The 25,638-nt window shown below is 39.3% G+C and overlaps 1 protein-coding gene across 4 annotated transcripts in view; it reads right to left on the reverse strand.

Moving 5' to 3' along the window:
* The window catches only part of NR1H4 (nuclear receptor subfamily 1 group H member 4), an 81,382-nt gene that overhangs the window by 7,384 nt on the left and 48,360 nt on the right, over positions 1-25,638 (reverse strand). For 2 of the 4 annotated variants that reach the window (XM_005889597.2, XM_005889599.3), the window contains 5 exons: positions 16,663-16,803; positions 14,377-14,510; positions 12,269-12,367; positions 11,850-11,949; positions 6,537-6,683 (listed from right to left, as the gene is read on the reverse strand). In XM_005889597.2, the coding sequence (XP_005889659.1) occupies positions 6,537-6,683; positions 11,850-11,949; positions 12,269-12,367; positions 14,377-14,510; positions 16,663-16,803 (621 nt within the window). Of the gene's footprint in view, positions 1-6,536; positions 6,684-11,849; positions 11,950-12,268; positions 12,368-14,376; positions 14,511-16,650; positions 16,804-25,638 lie in introns of all 4 variants that reach the window. The other 2 variants (XM_005889596.2, XM_005889598.3) reach the window with 1 other exon arrangement.

A 25,638-nucleotide genomic window follows, 5' to 3' on the forward strand; every position in this document is an offset into this window, starting at 1 on the left:
AAAAAAAGAAAGGTTGTGTTGTGACTTATGGATGACTTAAGATGAGACCGAGTTTCCCAGAATTGGTTCACAATAGACAACTCTATTTCATCCCAAACTAGACCTAAAGCCTGAGAGCTTAGTTGAAAACATATCAAGTAAAATTGGATTCCAAATGCTAAAAGAGTATAATTATCATCTAATAGTACATTTCACAGGCTTAGAAAGTCTGAATCCTCATCTTTAGATGAATCTGAAGAATCTTCTCAAACAGAATCCCTGGCCTTTCTCTCTTTTAATCAAAATAGCACTTTTCTCCCCTTCAATGCTTAATCGACCCCAGTGGGCTCTCTTAACAGTAGTGTCTTTGTTGAACAACTTGGGGATGACATCGTGTGGAAGACTTCCCTCTATCCAGCTATTACAGATTGAAGTGAATGCCCATGATCAAGCTGCTGCTGCTGCTGCTAAGTCACTTCAGTCGTGTCCGACTCTGTGCGACCACATAGACGGCAGCCCACCAGGCTCCCCCGTCCCTAGGATTCTCCAGGCAAGAACACTGGAGTGGGTTGCCATTTCCTTCTCCAATGCATGAAAGTGAAAAGTGAAAGTGAAGTCGCTCAGGTGTGCCTGACTCTTAGCGACCCCATGGACTGCAGCCTACCAGGCTCCTCCATCCATGGGATTTTCCAGGCAGGAGTACTAGAGTGGGGTACCATTGCCTTCTCCGCATGATCAAGCTAGATACAACTTAAAATTCAGACAGCTGGAGTATGTAGGCTGGGACTACTAGTCCTGGTTGCCAACAGGCATAGTAGTTAAAGAGGTAGTAAGTCTGAGTCTAAAAGCTGACCTATGATTTGATCTTGGGCACACTACTTAAACTCTTTAGGCCTCAGTTTCCTCATCTGTGAAATGTGAATTGTAACAATAGTATTAAATGAGATAAAATATGTAGAGTTCTTAGCACCATGCCTAGCCTTTAGTCACTCTACTTGAGGGTAATTGTTAGGTACTTAGTATAGTGAAAGTGAAAATGTTAGTCGTTCAGTAGTGTCCGACTCTTTGCAACCCTATGGACTGTAGCCCTCGAGGCTCCTCTGTCCATGGAATTCTCCAGGCAAGAATACTGGAGTGGGTTGCCATTACTTCCTCCAGGGAATCTTCCTTACCTAGGGATAGAATCCAGATCTCCTGCATTGCAGGCAAATTCTTTACCATCTGAGCCACCAGCTCAGATGCAGCATCCTGTCTGGCTCATGGTAAACTCTCAGTAAATGTTAAACCCTCATAAATGTTAGAGCAAATAATCATAATAAGAACTATTATTGTCATTATTCAGGAAATTGGGTCAATACATTCATTCCATCTTAATTTTTGATTAAGCTCATGTACTTCTGTATTTACAAAGCTGTATTTTTGCTTTTTGTTTTGTTTTTGCATCCTGCAGTTTGCTAGAGATGAATACAAACTGGCTGATCAGTGATTTGCCTCAGTATTTTTCTAGGTATTAAAGCCAAGCTAAGATCTGTATTTGTTAATAAGGCCACTCTTTTTCACTTTTGAGAAATGGCAGTCTTCTATATTTGAGTACTATACTTATCAGCTGCAGTTACCTAAAATATTATTTTAAAAAATACATAAAGGTTTGGAGATAAGGTTGGTGGTGGTTTAGTTGCTAAGTTGTGTCCGACTCTTGTGATCCCTTGGACTATAGCCTGCCAGGCTCCTCGGTCCATGGGATTCTTCAGGCAAGAATACTGGAGTGGATTGCCATTTCCTTCTCCAGGGGATCTTCCCAACCCAGGGACTGAACCCCCATCTCCTGCATTGCAGGCAGATTCTTACAAACTGAGCTACCAGGGAAGCAGGCAACTGATTTGAAAATATTTATGAAATCATCTTTGACTACCTAATTTCTTATTTTGTTTTCCCAAATCCCTTTCACCTTCCAAAGATGATACCATTAGCTATCTAATTGCAACTGGTAATTGGCGGGGGTGGGAAACAGGTTAAAATGTTTATTAAAAATGTTCATCTTGTAAATGTTCATTGTAAAGACCAACAGTGAACATAGAGAAAATGTAGAAAATAAATAATAGAAGAGTTTAAAAAATTATTTTCCTACAGGATAGATAAATATAAAGTTGCTTTTGGAATTAGAGTGGATAATCAGAATTAATCATGCCAGCATAAACAAAGAGATGCTTTAAGTATTTCTGAGCCAGCAATTTCTAACATAAGCAATGTAACAACAGCATCATCCTGAAGGGGCAGTCTTTTCTTGTTTTCCTGCTTCCTCCTCCTCCAGAAACTTGTTCTAAGTCCAATTAGTTGATTTTTGGTCACAAGAGGGGGCTATTTTCTAATTTAATCACAAAGCCTACCATGAAAATGTTAGTTGTAAAAAAAAAAAAATCACTGTTTCTGCTTCTCTGTTTTTTGTTTTCCTTAAAAAAGTCTGTGATTTATAAATTATTTTTCCAATGATAAATATTCTCTGAGAGAATAACCATGTGATAGAATTAACACTATGCTCTTTAAAGTTACTTTAAATGTAAATGTCTTTATTTCCTAATTAACTTCCTAGTTTTAATTGGGGGCAAAAATAAAGCAGAGGTATGTGTGTGTGTACCAAACACAAATGCACATATACAAGGCATCCTCATTTGGCTAGGACACCCTACTCATATTTCAAGGCCAAGTTCAAATTTTGCTTTTTTGGTGGAGCTTTTCCTGTCATGTTGAAGCAGAATTAGTTGTTTCCTCCTCTATGTTCAATTCTATTGCACCTCTCACAATTCAAATCTCTCCCTCCCATTAGAGTGTGAAATACCATCTACATTTTATAAGAACAGGAGTCAACTGCTCTATCCCCAGTGCTTGGCACACTGCCTGACCAATAAAGATGTTTCTTATTCATATCTGTGTCCTTAGTAACTAGCATCCTACTGGAGACACAGTAGGAGATTAATAAATGCTTGTTAAATTATGCAATATTATGTTTTGTTTGTTCCTAGCAATGAAGGTTACATAGCCGTGAGATGTACTAGGAGAAAGGATGCCATTCAGACAATGGAAATATTCTTGCGGTGCTAAGAGATTGGACCTTGGCCTCTGTTTCAATTGCTAACCTCCACTCAGTGAGTCATTTTTGCCATACTGTTGCCTTGATTAAAATATTTAAGATATTTAATACTTTCCAGTAGTCTGAGTGGCTAAAATTTATCTTAGGATAATGGTGCTTAAGAGTTGCCAGGGTTTGGACTGTCAAATTTCGGATTCATCTCAACCAAATTCACCAATTTTTGTGCACCTTGTCTGTGCCGGGCACTGTGTTAGTGCTGGGAACAGTTCTCAAGTGGTTCACAGATTGATGGAGGAGACAAACGCATAAATAAATACATAATGTCCCAAACTGGACAAGTAAAACAGGCTTGGGGAATACTGCTGAGGGGCAATGGAAATATTGACACTTGTGTTACTTTAATACTATCTCTTATTTTGAAGGGGTTTCTTCCTATAATTTGACCCCCAAATTTGTCCCATGCCAAAATAATCATGTGACCACTTTGAAAAGCAACATGAGAAGTTGTAAGATTTCTAAAATTTAAGAATTGAAACTTTCTTATAAATATTCTGTCATTTGTCTCTGTACATTTCCAACCTTTCTTTCAAAGGTCTATGAACAAACAGTCTATGAACTGACAGTTTAAATCTGCTTCATTAGAGAATTTAGCTTTTATAACAATTTTCATTTTGTGTAAGTTAAAGCAGCAAAATCATATATATTTAAAAAGCAGAAAACATATACTATATACGGTATGCTTTACTATACTACAACAAGTCCATCATTCTAATAAGCATCTCTCTTTCCTCTGACCTCATTGTCTCTATTCATTCTATTATTTGCTTAAATGCAATTTCAGATTGATAGTTGCTTCTTGTGCCTTCTTCAGTCAACCAAAGGGGAAGAACCATGTCTTACTGGGTCTTTATATTCCCTACCAGCTAGTAGCGGGGCAAATATTAGATCTTAGCAAGTGACAGGTACAATGTACAGAAATAGTGCTGGGCTTTGAGTAGAACACCTGTGTTCATCTCCTGATAGTCTGCTGATTAGCTGTATGACCCTGGGCAGGTCACCCAGCCCATGTAAGCCTTTCCCCAATTATAAAATAGGAACATAGCCCTCACCTTTAGAGGCCATTGGAAATACTAAGAAGATGATGCTTGTAAAAGCAAACCATTGCAAAATCACAAGGTATATTGTCATCTTAATAAACACTTACTGAATTGAATATTTCACTTATGTCTGTTGTGGGTAATCAAAAAAGGCCAAAAAACACTATAGTTTTCACAGGTTATTTCAATTTGAAGTGAACATAACAGAACAAGTTGTTAAGTCTGTGAGGAGGTATTGCTAATTTCCTTAATGTAAAAATGTAAACTAATTAGTGTCGGCAAGCCCTTTTCAGTTCTATCATATTTTATGGTATCATATGATTATTCCTATTTTTATTAAAAATTCCAGGTTACAAATGAATTTTGCATAATACCACATTAGGAATAAAAAACTGATGCACTAGAATTATGAAAAAAACAACTCAGCCACAGGTTGTGTCAGAAATATATTCTGAAGCCTCAATTAACATAAATAAACACTGTAATCCTCACTAAGTAAATGTATCTCGGGAGACAGTATCTTGGTGGGTGTAATGGGATTTAATAATAGCAAACAAAAGAGTATGAATTTGAAGAACAGGAAAAGAAATTTTACATTATATTCTTTAAAGAGCTCTGTAGGCTTAAACAGGGTAACTTTGAAATGTTATTCTGGAATTAAACATACAATAGAAATAAGAATGTGTTATATTTGCATAAAAATAAAGTTATTCTGAAAGGTCATCTTGCAAGATCAGATTTTTATATGGTGTGGGGAAAAGGCAATGTTCTGAAAATCCACTGGGGGAAGCAAATTCATAAATATTAATAAATGGAAGCATCACTATAGATTAAAAATATGAAGCAGCACATGAATTTGGGTGGTTTTTATTGTCACGATATGTGGCTGCTGTTTGGGTAAAGTATCTTATGAGCCAGAGGCATGCATGTTTCTTTATACAGACTGTTCTAGAAAACTTCATTCTTGAACTTTTCTCAAATTTGCAGTATTACAAGTTCTGTAACTTATGTTATCAAGTAAGGTCTTTTCTTTTTGATCACTACATGTTGTTAGTCTGTAAGACCCTCATGTCTTCTCACCTAGTTATTACATTGGTCTCTTTATAGAGACCTGCTACTTGTCTTAATTCCTCCAAACCTTCCTTCACAATAAAGATCTTTGCGTAGTACTTTTATGGTCATATCGTATCTGTTCAGAATATTACCAAGAATCCCAATTACATAAGAACTAAAGCTACTTTTGTGGCATTCAACATCCTTAATAATCTAGCATTCACTGCATTTTCAGCTCCAAAAATATTGTCTTGCAGCAATATCAAGGTATATGTCAGTCCTATACATGGATGCTGTCTCATTTCTCCATATCTTTGTACCTGCAGTTTCTATATTATTATATTGTAAAGGCTATATCTCTTGGAATGCCTTTTTCAGACTTTTGTGGCTTGACAAGTTCATAACCATCCTCCATGGTTCAACTGTAATTTTACATGCCTTTTCTGACTCACCAGGAAGATTTGGCAGAAGGGAGGCACATCTTTAGGCTTCACCTTCATTTTACATACATATTCCTTACAGTCTCTCTTACACTCCTTTGGAATCACTGGCTTGGACACCTTACTTTTCCACTAGTCTGTGAGTTCCCTGAGGACATACCCTCATTTCCATACCCTCCCCATCACAGTATTACTCCACAGTAAGTTAAACTGTGTTTTTCATTCATTATTTCATTTTATCTGAGAGGCAGTGAAGTATAGTGGCTAGGACACGTGGCTTCTGAAGTCAGGCTTCCTGTCTATCTCTGAAAAAATTATTTAACCACTCTCTGTCTTAGTTTTTTCATCTATAAAATGGGAAGAATAATATTACTTAAAGGATTTTTGTGAGGATTTGAGGAACCAGTATATAAAGTATTTAGAACAGTGCCTGAAACCCAATAAGTGATATATAAATGGTGCTATTGGTATTATTTCTTATTTGGCTTTGAACTGAGATAAATAGCTTGATACATAGTCATTCATAGCTGAAGTTTCTGAATAAATGGATCTTTTTCTAGACTGAATAATCCCCACTCCTTTATGGTATTTTAAAAATCAGACTAATTTTCCAATATTTAAAAAATGTTCTCCTTTGGTCCTTCATCTTAATACAGTGAAAAGAGTATTTTTGGTATTTTGCTATTACAACAAGAATTTTTGAACCAAGTCACAAAATTTGCATCTATTTAAATTGCATCTTTTCTTTTTTGAGTCATTTTCCATGCTAGTCACAATGGGCATAAATTACATAGGACAGGCAAGAGGCCTGCCTTCATGGCATATTCAAATTCTTACTTGCAGGAACAAACGTTTCTTACCATTAACCAAGTTACTTACCACTCTTTCGAATTCTTTCTTCCAGTAGGTCAGTATGTCCAGCTGGAAGTTTCTTACTGAAAATCTCAGCTGAACGGAGAAACATCGCTTCAACTGCAGACCCTTTCAGCAAAGCAATCTGATCTTCATGGTCCAATGTCTGAAATCCTGAATGAAGATGGTAATCAAATCGGTATCAAAAAGTTGAATGTTGTATAACAATATTTCACCATCCCCACTGATAGAACATTTCCATAAAGTGACTTTGTAATTGTTTTAAGACTGAGTAGCCAAATCGAGTTAATAAGTATCTGTTGTATTCCCCAAATAGAAGCTGACTTTTATATTCATTGAGCAGGATTTGGTCAATGAATTGGGCAAAAAAGGATATCATGTCTACACCAAATATATATACTTGTATACTATGGAAGACACAGGCTGATTCAGATGAAATACTGGAGACAAAGCATATTGTCTTTGAACCATTATTTTAGTCACATCAGAAAGGGTCAGGGAGGGTTGACTCTGTAGAATGGAAGTATCCGCAAGCCAGAAAACATTTTACATGTACTCAGAGGCTTAAGTGAATATTTGACCAACTCATGTGAAGAAGCGGCATTCTACCCTCCTTGCCAAAAACACAATCAGGGCCATGTTGAGGTGTCTGCTCTGAGCTCAGCACTGCACATGCAGGGTAGGGAAAATAAGAGAAATATGGGAAAGAACTGATGACCTGAAGAAATATAATGCTGCCCGGAAAATCCAAAGTCCTTATGCAGACTTATAGGCTACAGTCCCCAGAAGCCTCTTTGACCTCCTTTTCTCCTTCATCACCTCCTCTTCAGTCATTGTGCTCCAGCCACACTGACTCCTGGCTCTGCTGTGAGCCCACAAGTCTAATTTTGCTTCAGGGTGTTTGCCTTTCTCCGACTATCCCCATGCCTCACTCCCTCACTGTAGGCAGGTCTCTGCTTCAAGGTGACCCTACCTAAAATAGTACTTCCCAGCACTCACTAGCCCCTACCTTCTTTATTTTCATTCATAGAACTTAACACTGTCTGACATGATACTATAGGATTACTGGATTATTTGTTAATTGTCTGTCACTCTGCTAGAGTATAAACTTTGAAGACAGAAACTTTGCCTGTTTCATTCATTTCTGTTCCAAGTGCCTGACATATAACTTGTATCCAAGAATTATTTGCTAAATAATTTTATAATGACTAAATGAATGAATGGGAAACAAACACAAACTCATGTACATATATGTATTAATACACAGACACACATGGACACATGAACACAGATAGAAATAAACTAATGCCATCAGAGTCTAAATGCCCTGGAAAAGCATTAAAGAGCAACAGAATTCAGAGAAGAGAGTAATGCCAAGAATTAAAAGTCACTACATTGATGACAGGCATTCAAAAATACTTGCTTAATGAATAAATGAATGAATTGAAGAACTGAAAACATAGCAAGAGTCCGTTAATGGTGATTACCTAAATAAATTATGGTAAATCAGTATAAAATATTACAGTATGGAGGACAGTATAAAATAAGGTCTCTAAAATCAGGTTGCCTGGAATAAAATTCTGTCTTTGACACTTGCTATCTTTGTGGTATTAGAAAACATAATCTTAATGCCTCACTTTCTTCATCTCCAAAATGGGGATTATAAAAGTACCTGCTTCTTAGGATTGGCAGAAGTATTAATGAAACAATTGCATTAAATAACTTAGTACAGTTTTTGACATACAGTAAGTACTTAAATAATGTTAACTATTATTATTACAATAGAATACTATGCAGTTCTTAAAAGCATGAGACTGATTTACACATATGGACATGGGAAAATCACAGATGCTTAAAAAAAATACTCCCAAAGAAATATATATTTTATGATCTCATAAACGTTAAAAAACCTACATATGTGTACATTTGTAGAGATAAAAATATGTGAAAGAAATCAAACCAGACTTCTATTAATGGTGGACTAGAATAAAGATGATACAGGTGGGTGAAGAGGGGACTTTCTAACCCTAACTTTCTGCTCCATATATTTCTGCGTTGTTTGAGTCAGGTGATTGAATTACTTACAATGGACACCAATTTATTCAGAGTTTTTCCATCTAAAACTTTAAAAAATGGAGTCAAAGATTCCTTCTTTGCCTGCCTGCTGAGCCTGCCTTCTGAGATGGCCCAGATCTACGAGGTATGATTTTTAAGGAGGTTTGGAAAGGTAGGAATTTTTTTTATCAAAGTCCATTAATCTTTTAAATTCATCCCCCCATTGATAAGCAAACATTTAAGTCCTTTTCCATAATTTGTATTTTAACCAAGTATAAAATCAGATTGTGAGAGTAAAGAATAAGCTTTTTCAAATTATATTCCCTGTCTACCTCCTACCCAAGATTCTGAATCACACTTTTAGAAGCTACGCCCCTTTGTTTCTCTTCCTAAAATATAACCTAGAAACTTAAATCAGGCCTGAAGTCTCATTTCCATCTCAGTGTCACAAATGCCTGATCAGGCCAAGTCTCAGAACCTCTGTAATAGCAGCTCTGCTGTAACCATCTCTTTTCCTACTGGTAATGAATAACCTTCCCCTGTTCTAAGAATTTGTCTTTTCTGTCTCTTAAAAAAAAACAAAAGTCACTACCTTAAAGACCCTAAGAGCTCCTCTGAGGGCAGGAGCCTTGCTGAGTCTCCAGCACCCTGGATAGTGCCTGGCACAGGTTATGCTCAAAGTGCTGAAAGACTCTTGCTGCGTCTTTCACAAAATACCCTTTCATACTGGTATTATATCCCTATTATTATTATACATAATAATGTTGTCATTTCTAAAGTTATTGTTAATCAATATTCTTAGTTTCTCAAGATTTTCTTGCCTTTAATTTCCTGCTGTATTTAAATTTTTTTCCTTCTACTTTATTCATAAAACATGCATTAATTAAACATGCATTAATTGTTTCTCTCCCTCGGGAACTATGTTAGGCACTGGAAATGAAGAGGTGTATAAGATTCTTGCCACTGCTTTCAGATAAGCCACCTTCTTGTAAATAAGATTCTTTCTTTTCTTCAGTTATTCCTTGGTTCAATACCAACTGACCATTTGAACTGAAAAACCTTTTCCCATAAGCAACCAAGAACATCACATTCTCCCTTTCCTAGTTCTACCCCTGACCTAGTTTCCACTCTTGTACAATCTTGGTTTTGATCAAGATTGCTTTAGCTAAATTAGCATACAACAAATTAAGTTTCTCTTTCATTGTTAATAAAAGAATGAGATATATTAATGTTTCAATGATAAGAACTTTCTCCCAACGTTTTATGACTTTTACATAAGTTTATGTCTATCTATGACACATTTAATAAAATAATAGCATAATGCTAGCAAAAGAAAGCAAATTAAATGTCTAATTAAAATCCTACATCAGAAGTTACCTTCTATAACAATATTACAGTGTTGTGCTACTATACAAGGTATATACTCTACTAGACCATGGGTTTCTAATGTACTGCTTCTGTTGCTGCTAAGTCGCTTCAGTCATGTCCGACTCTGTGCGACCCCATAGACGGCAGCCCACCAGGCTCCCCCGTCCCTGGGATTCTCCAGGCAAGAACACTGGAGTGGGTTGCCATTTCTTTCTCCAATGCATGGGAGTGAAAAGTGAAAGTGAAGCTGCTCAGTCCTGTCCGACTTCTAGCGACCCAATGGACTGCAGCCTACCAGGCTGCTCCGCCAATGGGATTTTCCAGGCAAGAGTCCTGGAGTGGGGTGCCATTGCCTTCTCCATCCAATGCACTAACATATTTTAAAAACACTGAAACAACTTAAACCTATTGACTTAGCATTGATAATGCAGCTGGAAAATGGGGGCTGGGGAGGGGTGTAACTTTGGGAGGTAAGAATCTTGAATTCCAGTTAACGCACTGGCACCATCTAAATGGGGCTTCCAAGGTGGCTGCCTGCCAATGCAGGAGACTCAGGAGACGAAGGTTAAATCCATGGGTTGGGAAAATCAGCTGGGGAAGGGAATGGCAATCCACTTCTTACCTGGAAAATTCCATGGACTGTGGAGCCTGGTGGGCTACAGTCCATGGGATCACAAAGAGTCAGACACGATTGAGCATGCACACACAATCTAAATGATTATGGATAAGTCCCTCTCCCTCATCCTCCACATACAACTGTTCATCAAGCCCTATCAATTTTTGAGTCTCTCTTCATTTCCTCTGCATTGCTTTATTTCAAGCCCTTTACCTAGATTGGTGCAGTAGGCATACTAACTGATTCTGACTACCTGCAATGCTTCCCTTTTCAAATCCATCTTATACAAACCCAATAAAGTCATATCTCTGTAACATAAACTTCATCATGTTGTACTTCAAAAATAAATAAATAAAGCCACCAAAACCCCTTACCATCCAGGGGATAAGAATTAAATCCTTTAGTTATGTCCTCATCAGTCTGGTACCAATCTGCCTTATGTCAAACCAAGGAGCCCACCATAGATACACTGAATCTTCTCTCCCATCTCTAATAATTCTATTCTTGTTCATGCTTCATTACATTTTCACAAGCAGATCTCTCAACTTGGAATGCCCCTTCTTTCCTATCACCAGGAAAACTCCTTTTTTGTTTTATACCCAAATCAATAAGATTCTTTCTGAAGCCTCCTGGTCTTTCTCAGTTACAATTAGGAACCACTTTCTCTCTCTTCAAACAGTGCTTTGTATACATTAAAATTTTTTTTAGCCTTTAGTTACTCTACTTGAAGGTAATTGTTAGGTACTTATTATAGTGAAAGGGAACGTCTTAGCTGCTCAGTTGTGTCTGACTCTTTGTGACCCCATGGACTGTAGCCCGCGGGGCTCCTTTATCCATGGAATTCTCTAGGCAAGAAAACTGGAGTGCGTAGCCATTCCCTTTTCCAGGGAATCTTCCCAACCCAAGGATCATACCTGGGTCTCCCAAATTGCAACCAGGTTCTTTACCATCTGAGATAGCAGTTGAGACACAGAGTCAGACATGACTGAGCAACTTTCACTTAGTATAGAGCAGGTATCAGAAATGCTTATTGGATGAATAAATGGACGAATAACAATTCTGCAAAGTTTCAATTTTTAATCTATCATTTGGTGAATTATTATAAATGACTTGCTGATGAGTGGAACATGATCTGGCCCTAATATTTCATGTCTGTAGTAGACACATGAATTTAGAGCAGATGTGAGATGACTCCCATTCGATGATAAACAGACACCTGCCTTTCAATGTCACAAGAATACTGTACAGTATAGTAGAGAAATAAGTATGTGCAAAGATACCTGGAAGTTTTTTTGTGAATTCTACAAGAACCTGTACATGACTGGTAGCCATTTCAGTTAAAATGATAAAATTTTCTTCTGCGCTGAATTCTTCTTTTAACTAAATTTTAGGGAAAAAAAGCAAACAATAAGCAGATCAGAGAAATCAACATAAAATTATTAGACTACAGAATCATATTTATATGATAAAATTTAAGACCCAACTCATATTTTCAGATCTTTGGAGAACAAATGCTATTACCAAGCTAAATATGAGACTTATTCTTTGTTTAATGTAGCAAAAAGTTTAAAGTATAACTTTAATTCTAAGCCCTAATCATTTTAAAGTAACATATTCATATATAAATTTGACCTCCAAGGTAGTCAAAGCTCGAGAAAATATTAACTTCAAACACATAATTTTCAGATATTGTACATACAAATTTATTTGTTATTTCCTGAGGCATCCTCTGCTTGCTATATGAATCCATAATATAATGAAGAAGATTCTGTTGATCTGGGGTGAGTTCAGTTTTCTCCTACACTGGCAAAAAAATAAAAGGTGTTAGGGAAGGTGGTTATAAGGCATGTTTCTCATATATGCATTCATCTAGAGTAAACCACTAGCAGAAACTGTTGAAAAAAGCCCTAAATATGGCAGAAACTGTGCATGCACTCTGTTATAATGTGTACTTGCTTTCTCTGGGTCATTGGACAAGCTATATCACATTTCACTAAATTTGTCCCACGTGGCTAATTTTCCTATCTACAAAACATGGATAGCAAAATATCCCTTTCATGTATTTCTTATGAAGAAATAATAATCTGGATATGAAGCCTATCAAGACAATTCACAAAATTACTGAAAATTCAAAGTTTAATCATAACTAAGAACAGCTTCCCACATATAAAATGGAGACTCCACCTAAGTGTAGTTATTTGGAACAGGGATCAACCAACTGTAGCCCATGGACTAAATCCACCTGGTTTTATAAATTTATTTCAACAGAACTACACTCGCTTTTCAGTGTATTGTCTATACTGCTTTTGCACTACCATGGCGGAGTTGAATGGTTCTCACAGAGACCGTGTGGCCAAGGCCTAAAATATCTGGTCCTTTATAGAAATGTTACCAACCCCTTAAGTAGTGAGTCATCAATCTGGACAATTCAGACCCCAAACACCTCTTTCCCTCTGATTAGCATCTTTTGTGAGATAAGACTAATTGTGTCAACTCGTTGCTTCCTTTACCAAAGTATTATTGACAAAGCACTGTGGCAAAGCAATGTAGCCGACCGTTGAACAACACAGGGTTTGAACTATGTGGGTCCACTTATGCATGAATTTCTTTTGTTAAACATGTTCTGCTGCACTACAGAATCTGTGGTTGGTTTTTGAATTCACGGACGCAGAACTGAGGTTACTGGAGGGCTAGCATGTGAAATAACATGTGGATTTTCAACTGCTTGAGAGTGGATACCCCTAATCACCCTCATGTTGTTTAAGGGTCATCTGTACTTTTAACATAAAATTATTTTTTTCTGAAATGAATACAACAGAACATAGTTGCAAAACTAAACATGGATGACATTTTCATCAGCAGTATAATATTGAGAAAGGTATGACTTGACTGATCATAGATTACTCGTTTTTCAACTAATGGAAAGTTAAAATTTTTCCAGAAGTCCTGTGCACCATCATCATATGTTTGGCCAAGCATCCAACATGCTGTTCCTCTGTTTTGTCTGAAATCCTGAAAGGATTTCTTGAGTAATTTGTGACCTCGGTGGGAATGGCCTTTCCCTATTGATCCACAGATGTGTATTCACCCTGTCTTACCCCATGAGGACTAATCCACAAGCCTCTATTGAATCCACATCCTTTCTGGTCTGAGCCTCCCTTCTCAATGACAAGGAAAAAATGTCATCAAAATGTGGCTTTAAAAAATCCTCTTTATATCCCGAGCCATTCCCACTGGCAAACTCGGGGAAGCAGGAGAGGAATGGAGTCAAGGAGATGGGGAACTTGCACTTATTTTACTTCATCCATGTTTACATAGGCTTCCCTGGTGGCTCAAGAGTCTGCCTGCAAAGCAGGAGACCCAGGTTTGATCCCTGGGTTGGGAAGATCCCCTGGAGAAGGGAATGGCTTTTGTTATCTTTTGAATTTTTACATGGAATCATATATTACTCTTTTGATTAAAAAGCAAAGAAGAGGGACTTTCCTGGTGGGCCAGTGGCTAAGACTCCATGCCCCCAACACAGGCATTGAATTGAACCCCCGGGTTCATTTCCTAGTAAGGGAACTAGATCCCATGTGGTGCAACTAAAGATCTTGTTTGCCACAACTAAGACTTGGCACAGCCAAATAAATATATAAATATTTAAAATAAATAAATAAAAAGCAAAGAAGAAATCCACTTGACACACACTTGAAATGAAATCCTGGTTGTGGCTGTGGCCCTCGTCTGAAAGCCCCCCGCCCATGTCACGACATCCTGGAAGCTCAGCAGCCACTGGTTCTGACCAACACCGTGGCCCATCATTACCCTGCATGACTTAGTTGTCGAGGTCACTTGTCGCAGGTCACGTCCTTCACTGTCTTCATGGATGGCCTGATCTGCATGCTGCTTCACGTTTTTTCTCAGTCGTTTAGATTTACACTGAATTTCAGTTAACAAGCCTGAAAAAATAAGCAGAGTCTTCACCATCCAAGGAAAGTCCTATTGGATGTGTGTGGTCACAAGGCAGCTGAGCTATAGTCAGCTCTAAAGGTCTCCTTTGCCATCTGGCACTGAGCTGATTCCAGCCCTGCTGGCACTGTAAGACTTGATCTTGAACAAGAAATATATCTCCTGTGAGTCTCCGTTTCTTCCTTGATAAAATGGAAATGATATTTACCCTATAGAGTTTTTTGTAGATTAAATATGACTAGGTCACTTTTTAAAATGAGTAAACAAAGAATCTGTAATAACAAAGCATTGTACAAATGTAAGGTAGTCAGTAAAAGAAAGTGAGTGACACTCACCCTCTTCCTGGCCTAGGGGGCCTCGGAAGCTAGTGTTTCAAAACATATTATTTTTCATTGATGTTTACATAATGTACTGTAAGAAGTATATTCAATTTCACATTAAACACAGAAGTAAATGTGTTGGGTAAAATGAGGTCAACATCCTTTAGGGAAAAATCTTAAAGTTCTGTTAATTTTCAGAATTGTATAAATTATTGAGAATATAGTTATAGATGAAAATAACTCCAGGGGACTTTGAAATTTTTTTTTTTAATAATCATGGGGCTTCCCTGATGGCTCAAAAGTTAAAGAATCTGCCTACAATGCAGGAGACCCAGGTTTGATTTCAGGGTAGGGAAGATCCCCTGGAGAAGATACTAGCTACCCACTCCAAAATTCTTGCCTGGAGAACTCCATGGACAGAGAAGCCTGCCAGGCTACAGTCCATGGGGTTGCAGAGTTGGACATGATTGAGCAACTAACACTTTCACACTTTGAATAATCATACAATATCATCATGAATTTTCACTTAAACAGAACAATCTAAAATACTGGAGAACAATCTCCCATGTTCCCATTTAACTTCCTCATTCTCTCAATGTTAATGAAACAGATCTCCAAGAATTTCTTTGTCCAGGGCATGTATTTTATAGGATCATACAAAAGTTCCTGTATCTGTTGCTGGATGAGTCTGTGTTTTCATAAATAATATTATAGACTCTTGTAGGTAGGATCATGAAAAATGTCCTCAGGACTTAGTTGGAACAGGTTCATATTTAAGTGATGAGGAACATGAACCACCTAGGATCGAAGTGAGTGTTTCCACTGGAAGATTGGATTCCAGCCGCAGCCCCTGCTGCAGTCTCTTGTTTCATACATGCTAAGAAGAGATTGTGATCGGCCACTATAAAACTTTCATCCATCCAGAGCTGGATTATTTACACTGCCCTATTTTTTTCTCCTTCCTGCAAGCATTATTTCTTTGGGTCCATCCCAGTTGCCTATGGTTGGGGAACAATAGAACTGGAGTCATCTTCCAAAGGATTTTATTTCATGTGGCATTCCCTCTGTGAATGTTATCATCTCCTTGGTGATGGTTGTTTGTCTATTTGTGTTTTGAGAAGGAAGAGGACATATCTCAGAATCTGAGGGGTCTGCAGAATTTTCAGAATGAAAAATTAATATGTTACATACTAGCATGCATCCCAAATTCTGATGAAGATTACGGTTTCTCACAAAGCCAGCAGTTAATACAGTGTTTCTTTATCTGATCGAAAGACCAAATTATATTAAAACTCGGAGTAGTTAATTTCCTGTGTAAACCTATACAAATTGGTTCAAAGCTGCACAAAGAAGGAGTCTTAATAAAATGACTTGGTTTAAAACTCTATCTAGACAATTCAGAGGCAGTTATATCTTATAAAACATTTTTAATTTTCCCCACAGCTGTGAATTTTTATGCTAATTAATAAGTAAGCAGGATATTAAATTATATTTGGAGGAAACTTTTAGACTTTTATTCTTTGTAGCTAATTAAAATGTGCTATTTTGGCTATATGTTAAAGCCACTTCACTTCACATATAATTCATTGCAAGAATGGACACTAAAATACAGCTGTTTCTTTCAGGTGTATGAAGTGCTCTGCAGCTGACAGTTTGGACAATTTCAGTGGTTCATTATTCTTTTCAAGAACTTAGATGGTTTACTAAGTCCCTTCCTCAATTTGTGACCTACCATTCTAATCATATGGATTACCTGACATCTGCCTCCTTAAGAGATTTTTAGTGGAATTTAATTGCTTGATGCAAATACCTGTATACATACATTCAGCCAACATTCCCATTTCTTTGCATTTCCTTAGTCGACACTCTTGGCACTTCCTTCGCATGTACATGTCCATCACACAGTTGCCCCCGTTTTTACACTTGTACACAGCGTTTTTGGTAATGCTTCTTCTGAAGAAACCTGGGGAAGAAACACAGAAAGGAGTAAGAGGCTACTAACAACACACTTGACTCCAGAGATGGCAGAGCATCTTCTCATGAACCCCTGCAGGGCACCCAGGCCATCCTCGACCATACCTGTAACAGATGTCCTTTTGGTTGCACTGCATGGTCCAGATTGGCTGCTATTTTAATGATTTATCTCTCAAAAATAAAGACATGCTTGAATGATAGCCTCTCTTAGAAAAACTCTTGGTTTTAAAAGATAGATTACTTTCATTAGTATATCTTTACAGGGAGACAATTACCCGCTAATGAGCTCTAGGTGCTAGTGATAAAGAGTTGAATAAGTCATCCCTGCCCTCTTACAGTTTATGGGCTGAGAACAAAGAGATGCAAACAACCAAATCAGGGAAATTCTGTGTTCCTGGGCTGTGCTGGGGCAAAGAAGCTGGCTGAATGGTTAGTTCTGGATGCAGAGGTCAGAATCAGAAGCGAGAAATGAGCTGCCTTAAAAAACAAGGTACTGTTTACCAGGCAGACAGGGAGAGGTCACATTTGAGGTTTCATTTCAGTACTTAATATACCCGCTTGGTATAATAATAAACATGCATACCTTGCTTTAAAAATAAGCATCTCCCTGAAGAAGATGTAGCCATACCTACTGCTGCTTCAGTTCAGTTGTCTGGAGTAGGGCAAGGGATTGACTGACTCCCTCTCTGCTTCTCCTGTTCCTCCTCCACCCATGGACCTGGATGACCATAGTTCCTGGCTCTTCCATGGCGAATCAAGAAAGAATTGTGGGAGACAGGGGAGGAAGTGACAGGAAGTGCTTCCTTGGCTGGTGTTGTCAGAAGCTGGTTTCTACCTAGTGAGTTTCTGAAATCGACTCTTTATCCCACAGGTCCTGTTATTTTGAGAACTCCTCCCCTCTCCTTGATGAGGGCGAATATGTATCTCTTCTAGCCCATGGCTTGTATCTCCCTCTGCTTCCAGGAATTTGGCAATTCACCTCCATTTGCTTTCTTCTGACATCCCTCCATGTGGCGCTTTTAGCGTGGACTTAACCCCATGCTGTTTTCTCTGCTCCAACAAACTCAGACCTATCTCCCACCTATCTATGAGCAGTCAGCTACCTGCCCTCTTGACCTTTCAACTCCTCAGGTGAAAGTCAGACATCGATCTCTGGTGTCCCTCAGCTGTGGGAATATTTTTCAGTCTCCTCAAGGGGTCTTGTTGACAACCCTTCCACTGGGCGCAGGGCAGCAGGGCCTCCTCAGTGCACAGACCTTATCTGGGGAAGAGGGGTATCTTTTCCTAATTCCCATTAAAGCTCCATACTTTTTCTACTGGTGTTGAGTGTTTGAATGTCTCCTGTGGAGGTATTTGTCAGCAGTGGCCTGCCACTAGGGCAGGGACTCTGGGTGCAGGAGACCTGGGTATGGCATAAGCCCTCTTGGAGGAGATTGCCATCAACTCCACCACAGAGCCACCAAAACTTACACAGGACTGGGGAAACAGATTCTTCGAGGGCACAAATAAAACCTTGTGCGCATCAGGACCCAGGAGAAAAGAGCTGTGACCCCACAAGACACTGACCCAGACTTGCCCACGAGTGTCCAGGAGTCTGGCAGAGGCGTGGGTCAGCAGTGGCATGCTGCAGGTTGGGGGCACTGAGTGCAGCAGTGTGTGCATGAGAACTTTTGAAAGAGGTTGCTGTTATCTTCATTCAGTTCAATTCAGTTGCTCACTTGAGTCCAACCCTTTGAGACCCCGCTGACTGCAGCACGCCAGGCTTCCCCATCTTTCACCAACTCCTGGAGCTTACTCAAACTCATGTCCATTGAGTTGGTGATGCTATCCAACCATCTCATCCTCTGTTGTCCCCTTCTTCTGCTGCCTTCAATCTTTCCCAGCATCAGGGTTTTATCAAATCAGTTAGTTCTTCGCATCAGATGGCCAAAGTATTGGAGTTTCAGCTTCAGCATCAGTCCTTCCAATGAATATTCAGGACGGATTTCCCCTGGGATGGACTGGTTGGATCTCCTCCCAGTCCAAGGGACTCTCAAGAGTCTTCTCCAACACCACAGTTCAAAAGCATCAATTCTTCAATGCTCAGCTTTCTTTACAGTCCAGCTCTCACATCCATACATGATGACTGGAAAAACCACAGCTTTGACTAGACAGACCTTTGTTGGAAAAGTAGTGTCTTTGATTTTTAATTTACTGTCTAGGTTGGTCATAACTTTTCTTTCAAGGAGTAAGTGTCTTTTAATTTCATGGTTGGAGTCAGCATCTGCAGTGATTTTGGAGCACAAAAAATAAAGTGTGCCACTGTTTCCTCATCTATTTGCCAGGAAGTAATGGGACCAGATGCCATGATCTTAGTTTTCTGAATGTTGAGCTTTAAGCCAACTTTTTCATTCTCCTCTTTTACTTTCATTAAGAGGCTCTTCAGTTCTTCTTCACTTTCTGCCGTAAGGGGGTGTCATCTGCATATCTGAGGTTATTGGTATTTCACCCGGCAATCTTGATTCCAGCCTGTGCTTCATCCAGCCCAGTGTTTCTCTTGATGTACTTTGCATATAAGTTAAATAAGCTGGATGACAACACACAGCCTTGACATACTCCTTTTCCTATTTGGAACCAGTCTGTTGTTCTCTGTCCAGTTCTAACTGTTGCTTTCTGACCTGCATACAGATTTCTCAAGAGACAGGTCAGGTCGTCTGGTATTCCCATCTCTTTCAGAATTTTCCACAGTTTGAGGTGATACACACAGTCAAACGCTTTGGCATAGTCAATAAAGCAGAAATAGATGTTTTTCTGGAACTCTCTTGCTTTTTTGATGATCCAGCGGATGTTGGCAATATGATCACTGGTTCCTCTGCCTTTTCTAAAATGAGCTTTAACATCAGGAAGTTCACAGTTCACATATTATTGAAGCCTGGCTTGGAGAATTTTGAGCATTACTTTACTAGCATGTGAGATGACTGCAATTGTGTGGTAGTTTGAGCATTCTTTGGCATTACCTTTCTTTGGAATTGGAATGAGAACTGACCTTTTCCAGTCCTGTGGCCACTGCTGAGTATTCCAAATTTGCTGGCATATTGAGTGTAGCGCTTTCACAGCATCATCTTTCAGGATTTGAAATAGCTCAACTGCAATTCCCTCACCCCCACTAGCTTTGTTTGTAGTGATACTTCCTAAGGCCCCCTTGACTTCGCATTCCAGGATGTCTGGCTCTAGGTGAGTGATCACACCACTGTGATTATCTGGCTCATTAAGATCTTTTTTGTATAGTTTTTCTGTATATTTTTGCCACCTCTTCTTACTATCTTCTACTTCTATTAGGTCCATACAATTTCTGTCCTTTATTGTGCCCATTTTTACATGAAATGTTCCCTTAGTATCTCTGTTTTTCTTGAAGAGATCTCTAGTCTTTCCCATTCTGTTGTTTTCCTCTATTTCTTTGCACTGATCACTGGGGAAGGCTTTCTTATCTCTCCTTGCTATTCTTTGGAACTCTGCACAAAATGGGTATATCCTTCCTTTTCTCCTTATGACCAACCTACATAGCATATTCAAAAGCAGAGACATTACTTTGCCAATAAATGTCCATCTAGTCAAGGCTATGGTTTTTCCAGTAGTCATGTATGGATGTGAGAGTTGGACTGTGAAGAAAGCTGAGTGCCAAAGAATTGATGCTTTTGAACTGTGGTGTTGGAGAAGACTCTTGAGAGTCCCTTGGACTGCAAGAAGATCCAACCAGTCCATCCTAAAGGAGATCAGTCCTGGGTGTTCATTGGAAGGACTGATGCTGAAGCTGAAACTCCAATACTTTGGCCAGCTCATGCGAACAGTTGACTCACTGGGAAAGACCCTGATGCTGGGAAAGATTGAAGGTGGGAGGAGAAGGGGATGACAGAGGATGAGATGGTTGGATGGCATCACTGATTCGATGGACATGAGTTAGATTAAGCTCCAGGATTTGGTGATGGACAGGCAAGCCTGGTGTGCTGCAGTCTACAGGGTTGCAAAGAGTCAGACCCGACTGAGTGACTGAATTGAACTGAACTGAACTTCCACTGGTGCCCCCAGGGGCAGACAGCTGCACCCCACCCCTTTGAATTGGGGATGTGGGATTCCCAGCACACCAGTCACATTTCCTAAACCTTTAAAGCTCCCTCTGTAAATTCCTCCTCACTTCAAACCTTCAAAGTGGGCACAGTATTTAACTAGTCTTTAACTACCCACCACAAGATGGGCTTGCTTAGAATTATAGCATCTATTGTCTTCTTGCCTCTGTCAAAACTGAGACAGCTGTGTCCTTCTATTTTAACAGCCTATTGGAATAATAGCTGACATTTACCAAACACCCACTGGCTTTTGTTCTAACCACTTCACTTGCATTATTTATTTAGTCTTTATATCAATTTTATTATGAAGATAATATTATGTGTCCCCATATTACAGATGAAGAAGAAAGCTACATAGAGGCTAAGTACTTTGGTCATGAGCACATCGTTAAAAGGTGGACTAGAAAGTTCAAATCCAGGCAGTCATGCACCAAACCCCACACTCTTAACCACGAGGCTATAATTGCCCCTCTCACATCAGAAGAGAATCACTTAATATTAACTCCCCTGCAAGCTTCATCAAAGAATGCAAGAGCTATACCAAGATGAAGAAAACATTCCTGTCCTCAGAGCTTCCAACTTAGTGGCAAGACAAAGAAATAAAATCACAGTATAATGCAGTGGAGAGTAATACGATACCTAATTAAGTAATAAATTATTGTAATGTAGATGAAAAAGTGATCATTCTATGGCCATACTAAATTCTTGTGAAGGATATGCCACATTAAAGGGGAGACAGCAGTTCCATCATAGACTTAGAGATTTGCACATTTGTTATTACAATTTCCCAAGCAGAAGGCAATAAAAATTGTTTTAATGAGATAAGTATATGACACGTTCCCATCACTGAGAAGTCTAGTGTCTTAAGGAAAAGGCATTATCTGGGCTGGGAATGAAAGAAACTGGAAGTGAAGTTGCTCAGCCGTGTCCAACTCTTTGTGACCCCATGGACTGTAGCCTACCAGGCTCCTCTGTCCATGGGACTCTGATTAATTCCAAGTAGGGGAAGTCACTCGGAATGATTCAGGGCTATTCTGAGCCCATATGTCTTTTCCTCAAGACACTAGATGACCTGGGTTCAATCCCTGCAGGGGTTGGGAAGATCCCCTGGAGGAGGGCATGGCAACCTACTCCAATATTCTTGCCTGAAAAATTCCCATGGACAGAGGAGCCTGGCAGGCTACAGTCCACTGGGTCACAAAGAGTCAGACACGACTGAGCAACTAAGCACAGGGGGAGTCACAGAACTCATGATGGAATTAGAATTTGAGCTGGACATCAGAGAATAAGTAGAATTTTGAAACATGGACTTTGAAGGAGGAAGGAAAGACTGGTAAATGAGCAAAGGCATGGAGTTATGGAAATTCCAAAGAAGGGTTGATAATCCATCTTGATGGGAAGATAGAGTGTGGGGAGAATTAGTGGGAACTGGATGAGGGCATGTGGTGGGACAGAATATGGTTAAATGAACTTGAATTCCAAGCAAAGAAGCTGAAATACCTTTAAAGGGTTTTGGCATGGGAGGGTCTAACCTAATCTGTATGTTGGGCAGATGCCTTGGAGCAAGATCAAGGTGGGACAGGGAGACTGGAGACTGGAGAAAAGAGGCTGTTATGGCCAGAGGGTGATGGATGCCTGACTTAGAGGCAGGGAAAACAGGGAGGAGGAAACAGGAACATTCAGGCCTGGATAACTAACTCAATATGAAAACAGGCTGAAGAAAAGGTTAGAGACGTCAAGGTTAAAAAAGTCATAAATTTGCTTGTAAATTTGTCAGCTAGTGTAACTCTCAGTAAGAAAGATACTACCGTTTTCCTAAATGTCAAATCTAACCACAAGAAGTCTAAAAAAAGTCTGTTGATATTGGGAGTGCAAATACCAGATCATGCATTTCAAAAGAAACTATAGACAAAAAAAAAAGAATTTTTTTTCCTGGTACCAAATGATTGAACTCAATGACCACTTTAGCCTACCTGAGTTAATATTTCCACTTATTCTTAGCCCCTCCCAAGGATGATTCACTCTAAAATCATGATCAATACTGATAGTTCAATAATTAACAGAAATAAAATTCCTTATTCCAAGATGAGTCAAAGGATAATTCTGCAGGGTTTTTTGTTTGTTTGTTTTTATTCTGTTAATATTGTATTAATACTGAGAAGGAAATCATTATCATCTCAATAGCTGAATTAATTAGCTTTCACTCTGAGGTGGCAACACAATAGTCTCATTATATCACTTAAATAAGGCTACATATACAGTATTTATACTTATGCAAATCCATCCACACACATACCTCTGCTTCTATCCAGTGCATATTCAACAATGCCCATATCAAAGAAGTCATTTGAAAATGAATAGAAAGAAATATTCTCTGAGGAACAGAGGCTCCCTGGTAGTCAAAGATGAGTAGACAGGGCTGGCATTGCCACCTGAGGGGTATGTTGCACTAGGAGGGTTCCTGGGGGGGCAGGTGAATAGCTATGGTAAAATGGACCCCTCAATTATGCAGAACACTGCACATCCTGCTTTTTTGTTTGGGGCTTCCTTGGGCATCTGTCTGCAATGCAGGAGATCTGGGCTCGATCTCTGGTTGTGAAGATCCCTTGGAGAAGGGAATGGGAATCGTTCAAGTATTCTTGCCTGGAGAATTCCATGGACAGAGGAGCCTGGCGAGCTACAGACCATGGGGTTGCAAAGAGTCAGACACAATTGAGCAATTAATACGTTCATTTTCACACACAGACAGAACCCATATACTGCCAACTCATACATACATGCGTGCCTATACAAACACACAGGCACATACTGGACTCCAGGGACTGACAGTAGGCCACCCATTAATTTGAAATCAATAAAATGTTGGTTGATGCTTAAACCTTTAAGCCTTTTTTTTTCTTTTTTTTTGACCAAGGCCCGGAATCCTGTTTCCTTGACCACAGCTCAAACTCATGCCCCCTGCAGTAGAAGCAAGGATTCTTAACCACTAGACCACCAGGTAAGTCCTCCCCTGGCTTTTTCAGTTCAGTTCAGTCATGTCCGACTCTTTGCAACCCCATGGACTGCAGCACACCAGGCTTCCCTGTCCATCACCAAATCCCGGAGCTTAATCAAACTCATGTCCATCGAGTCGGTGATGTCATCCAACCGTCTCATCCTCTGTCATCCCCTTTTCCTCCTGCCCTCAATCTCCCAGCATCAGGGTCTTTCCCAGTGAGTCAGTTCTTGGTATCAGATGGCCAAAGTATTGCAGTTTCAGGTTCAACATCAGTCCTTCCAATGAATATTCAGAGGTGATTTTTAGGATTGGCTGGTTGGATCTCCTTGCAGTCCAAGGGGTTCTCAAGAGTCTTCACCAACACCACAGCTCAAAAGCATCAATTCTTCGGCACTCAGCTTTCCTTATAATCCAACTCTCACATCCATACATGACTACTGGAAAAAACATAGCTTTGACTAGACGGACCTTTGCAAAGCAATGTCTCTGCTTTTCAGTATGCTGTCTAGGTTGGTCATAGCTTTTCTTCTAAGGAGCAAGCGTCTTATAATTTCATGGCTGTAGTCAACATCTGCAGTGATTTTGGAGCCTAAAAAACTAAAGTCTCTCACTGTTTCCACTGTTCTCCAATTTATTTGGCATGAAGTGATGGGACTGGATGCCATGATCTTAGTTTTCTGAATGTTGAGTTTTAAGTCAACTTTTTCACTCTCCTCTTTCACTTTCATCAAGAGGCTCTTTAGTTCTTCTATTTCTGCCATAAGTGTGGTGTCATCTGCATATCTGAGGTTACTGATATTTCTCCTGGCAATCTTGATTCCAGCTTGTGCTTCATCCAGCCCAACATTTCACAGGATGTACTCTGTATATAAGTTAAATATGCAGGGTGACAATATGCCTTGACATACTCCTTTCCCTATTTGGAACCAGTCTGTTGTTCCATGTCCAGTTCTGTTGCTTCTTGTCCTATATAAAGATTTCTCAGAAGGCAGATCAGGTGGTCTGGTATTCCCATCTCTTTAAGAATTTTCCACAGTTTTTGTGATCCACACAGTCTAAAGCATAGTCAATATGGCATAGTCAATAAAGCAGAAGTAGATGATTTTCTGGAACTCTCTTGCTTTTTGATGATCCAATGGATGTTGGCAATTTGATCTCTGGTTCCTCTGCCTTCTCTAAATCCAGCTTGAACATCTGGGGGAAGTTCATAGTTCATGTACTATTGAATCCTGGCTTGGAGAATTTTGAGCATTACTTTGCTAGCGTGGTAGTTTGAACATTCTATGGATTGCCTTTCTTTGGGATTGGAGTGAAAACCAACCTTGTCTTGTCCTATGAGCACTGCTGAGTTTTCCAAATTTGCATACTGAGTGCAACACTTTCACAGAATCATCTTTTAGGATTTGAAATTGCTCAACTGGAATTCCATCACCTCCACTAGCTTTGTTCATAGTGATGCTTCCTAAGGCCCTTGACCTAGGAAGACTTGACTTCTCATTCCAGGATGTCTGGCTCTAGGTGAGTGATCACACCATTATGATTATCTGGGTCATGAAGATCTTATTTGTATAGTTCTTCTGTGTATTGTTGCCACCTCTTCTTACTATCTTCTGTTTCTGTTAGGTCCATACCATGTCTGTCCTTTATTGTGCCCATCTTTGCATTAAATGTTCCCTTGGTATCTCTATTTTTCTTGAAGATATCTCTAGTCTTTCCCATTCTA

The sequence above is a fragment of the Bos mutus genome, chromosome 5 (assembly GCF_027580195.1).
Source record: "Bos mutus isolate GX-2022 chromosome 5, NWIPB_WYAK_1.1, whole genome shotgun sequence".
Classification (NCBI taxonomy): domain Eukaryota; kingdom Metazoa; phylum Chordata; class Mammalia; order Artiodactyla; family Bovidae; genus Bos; species Bos mutus.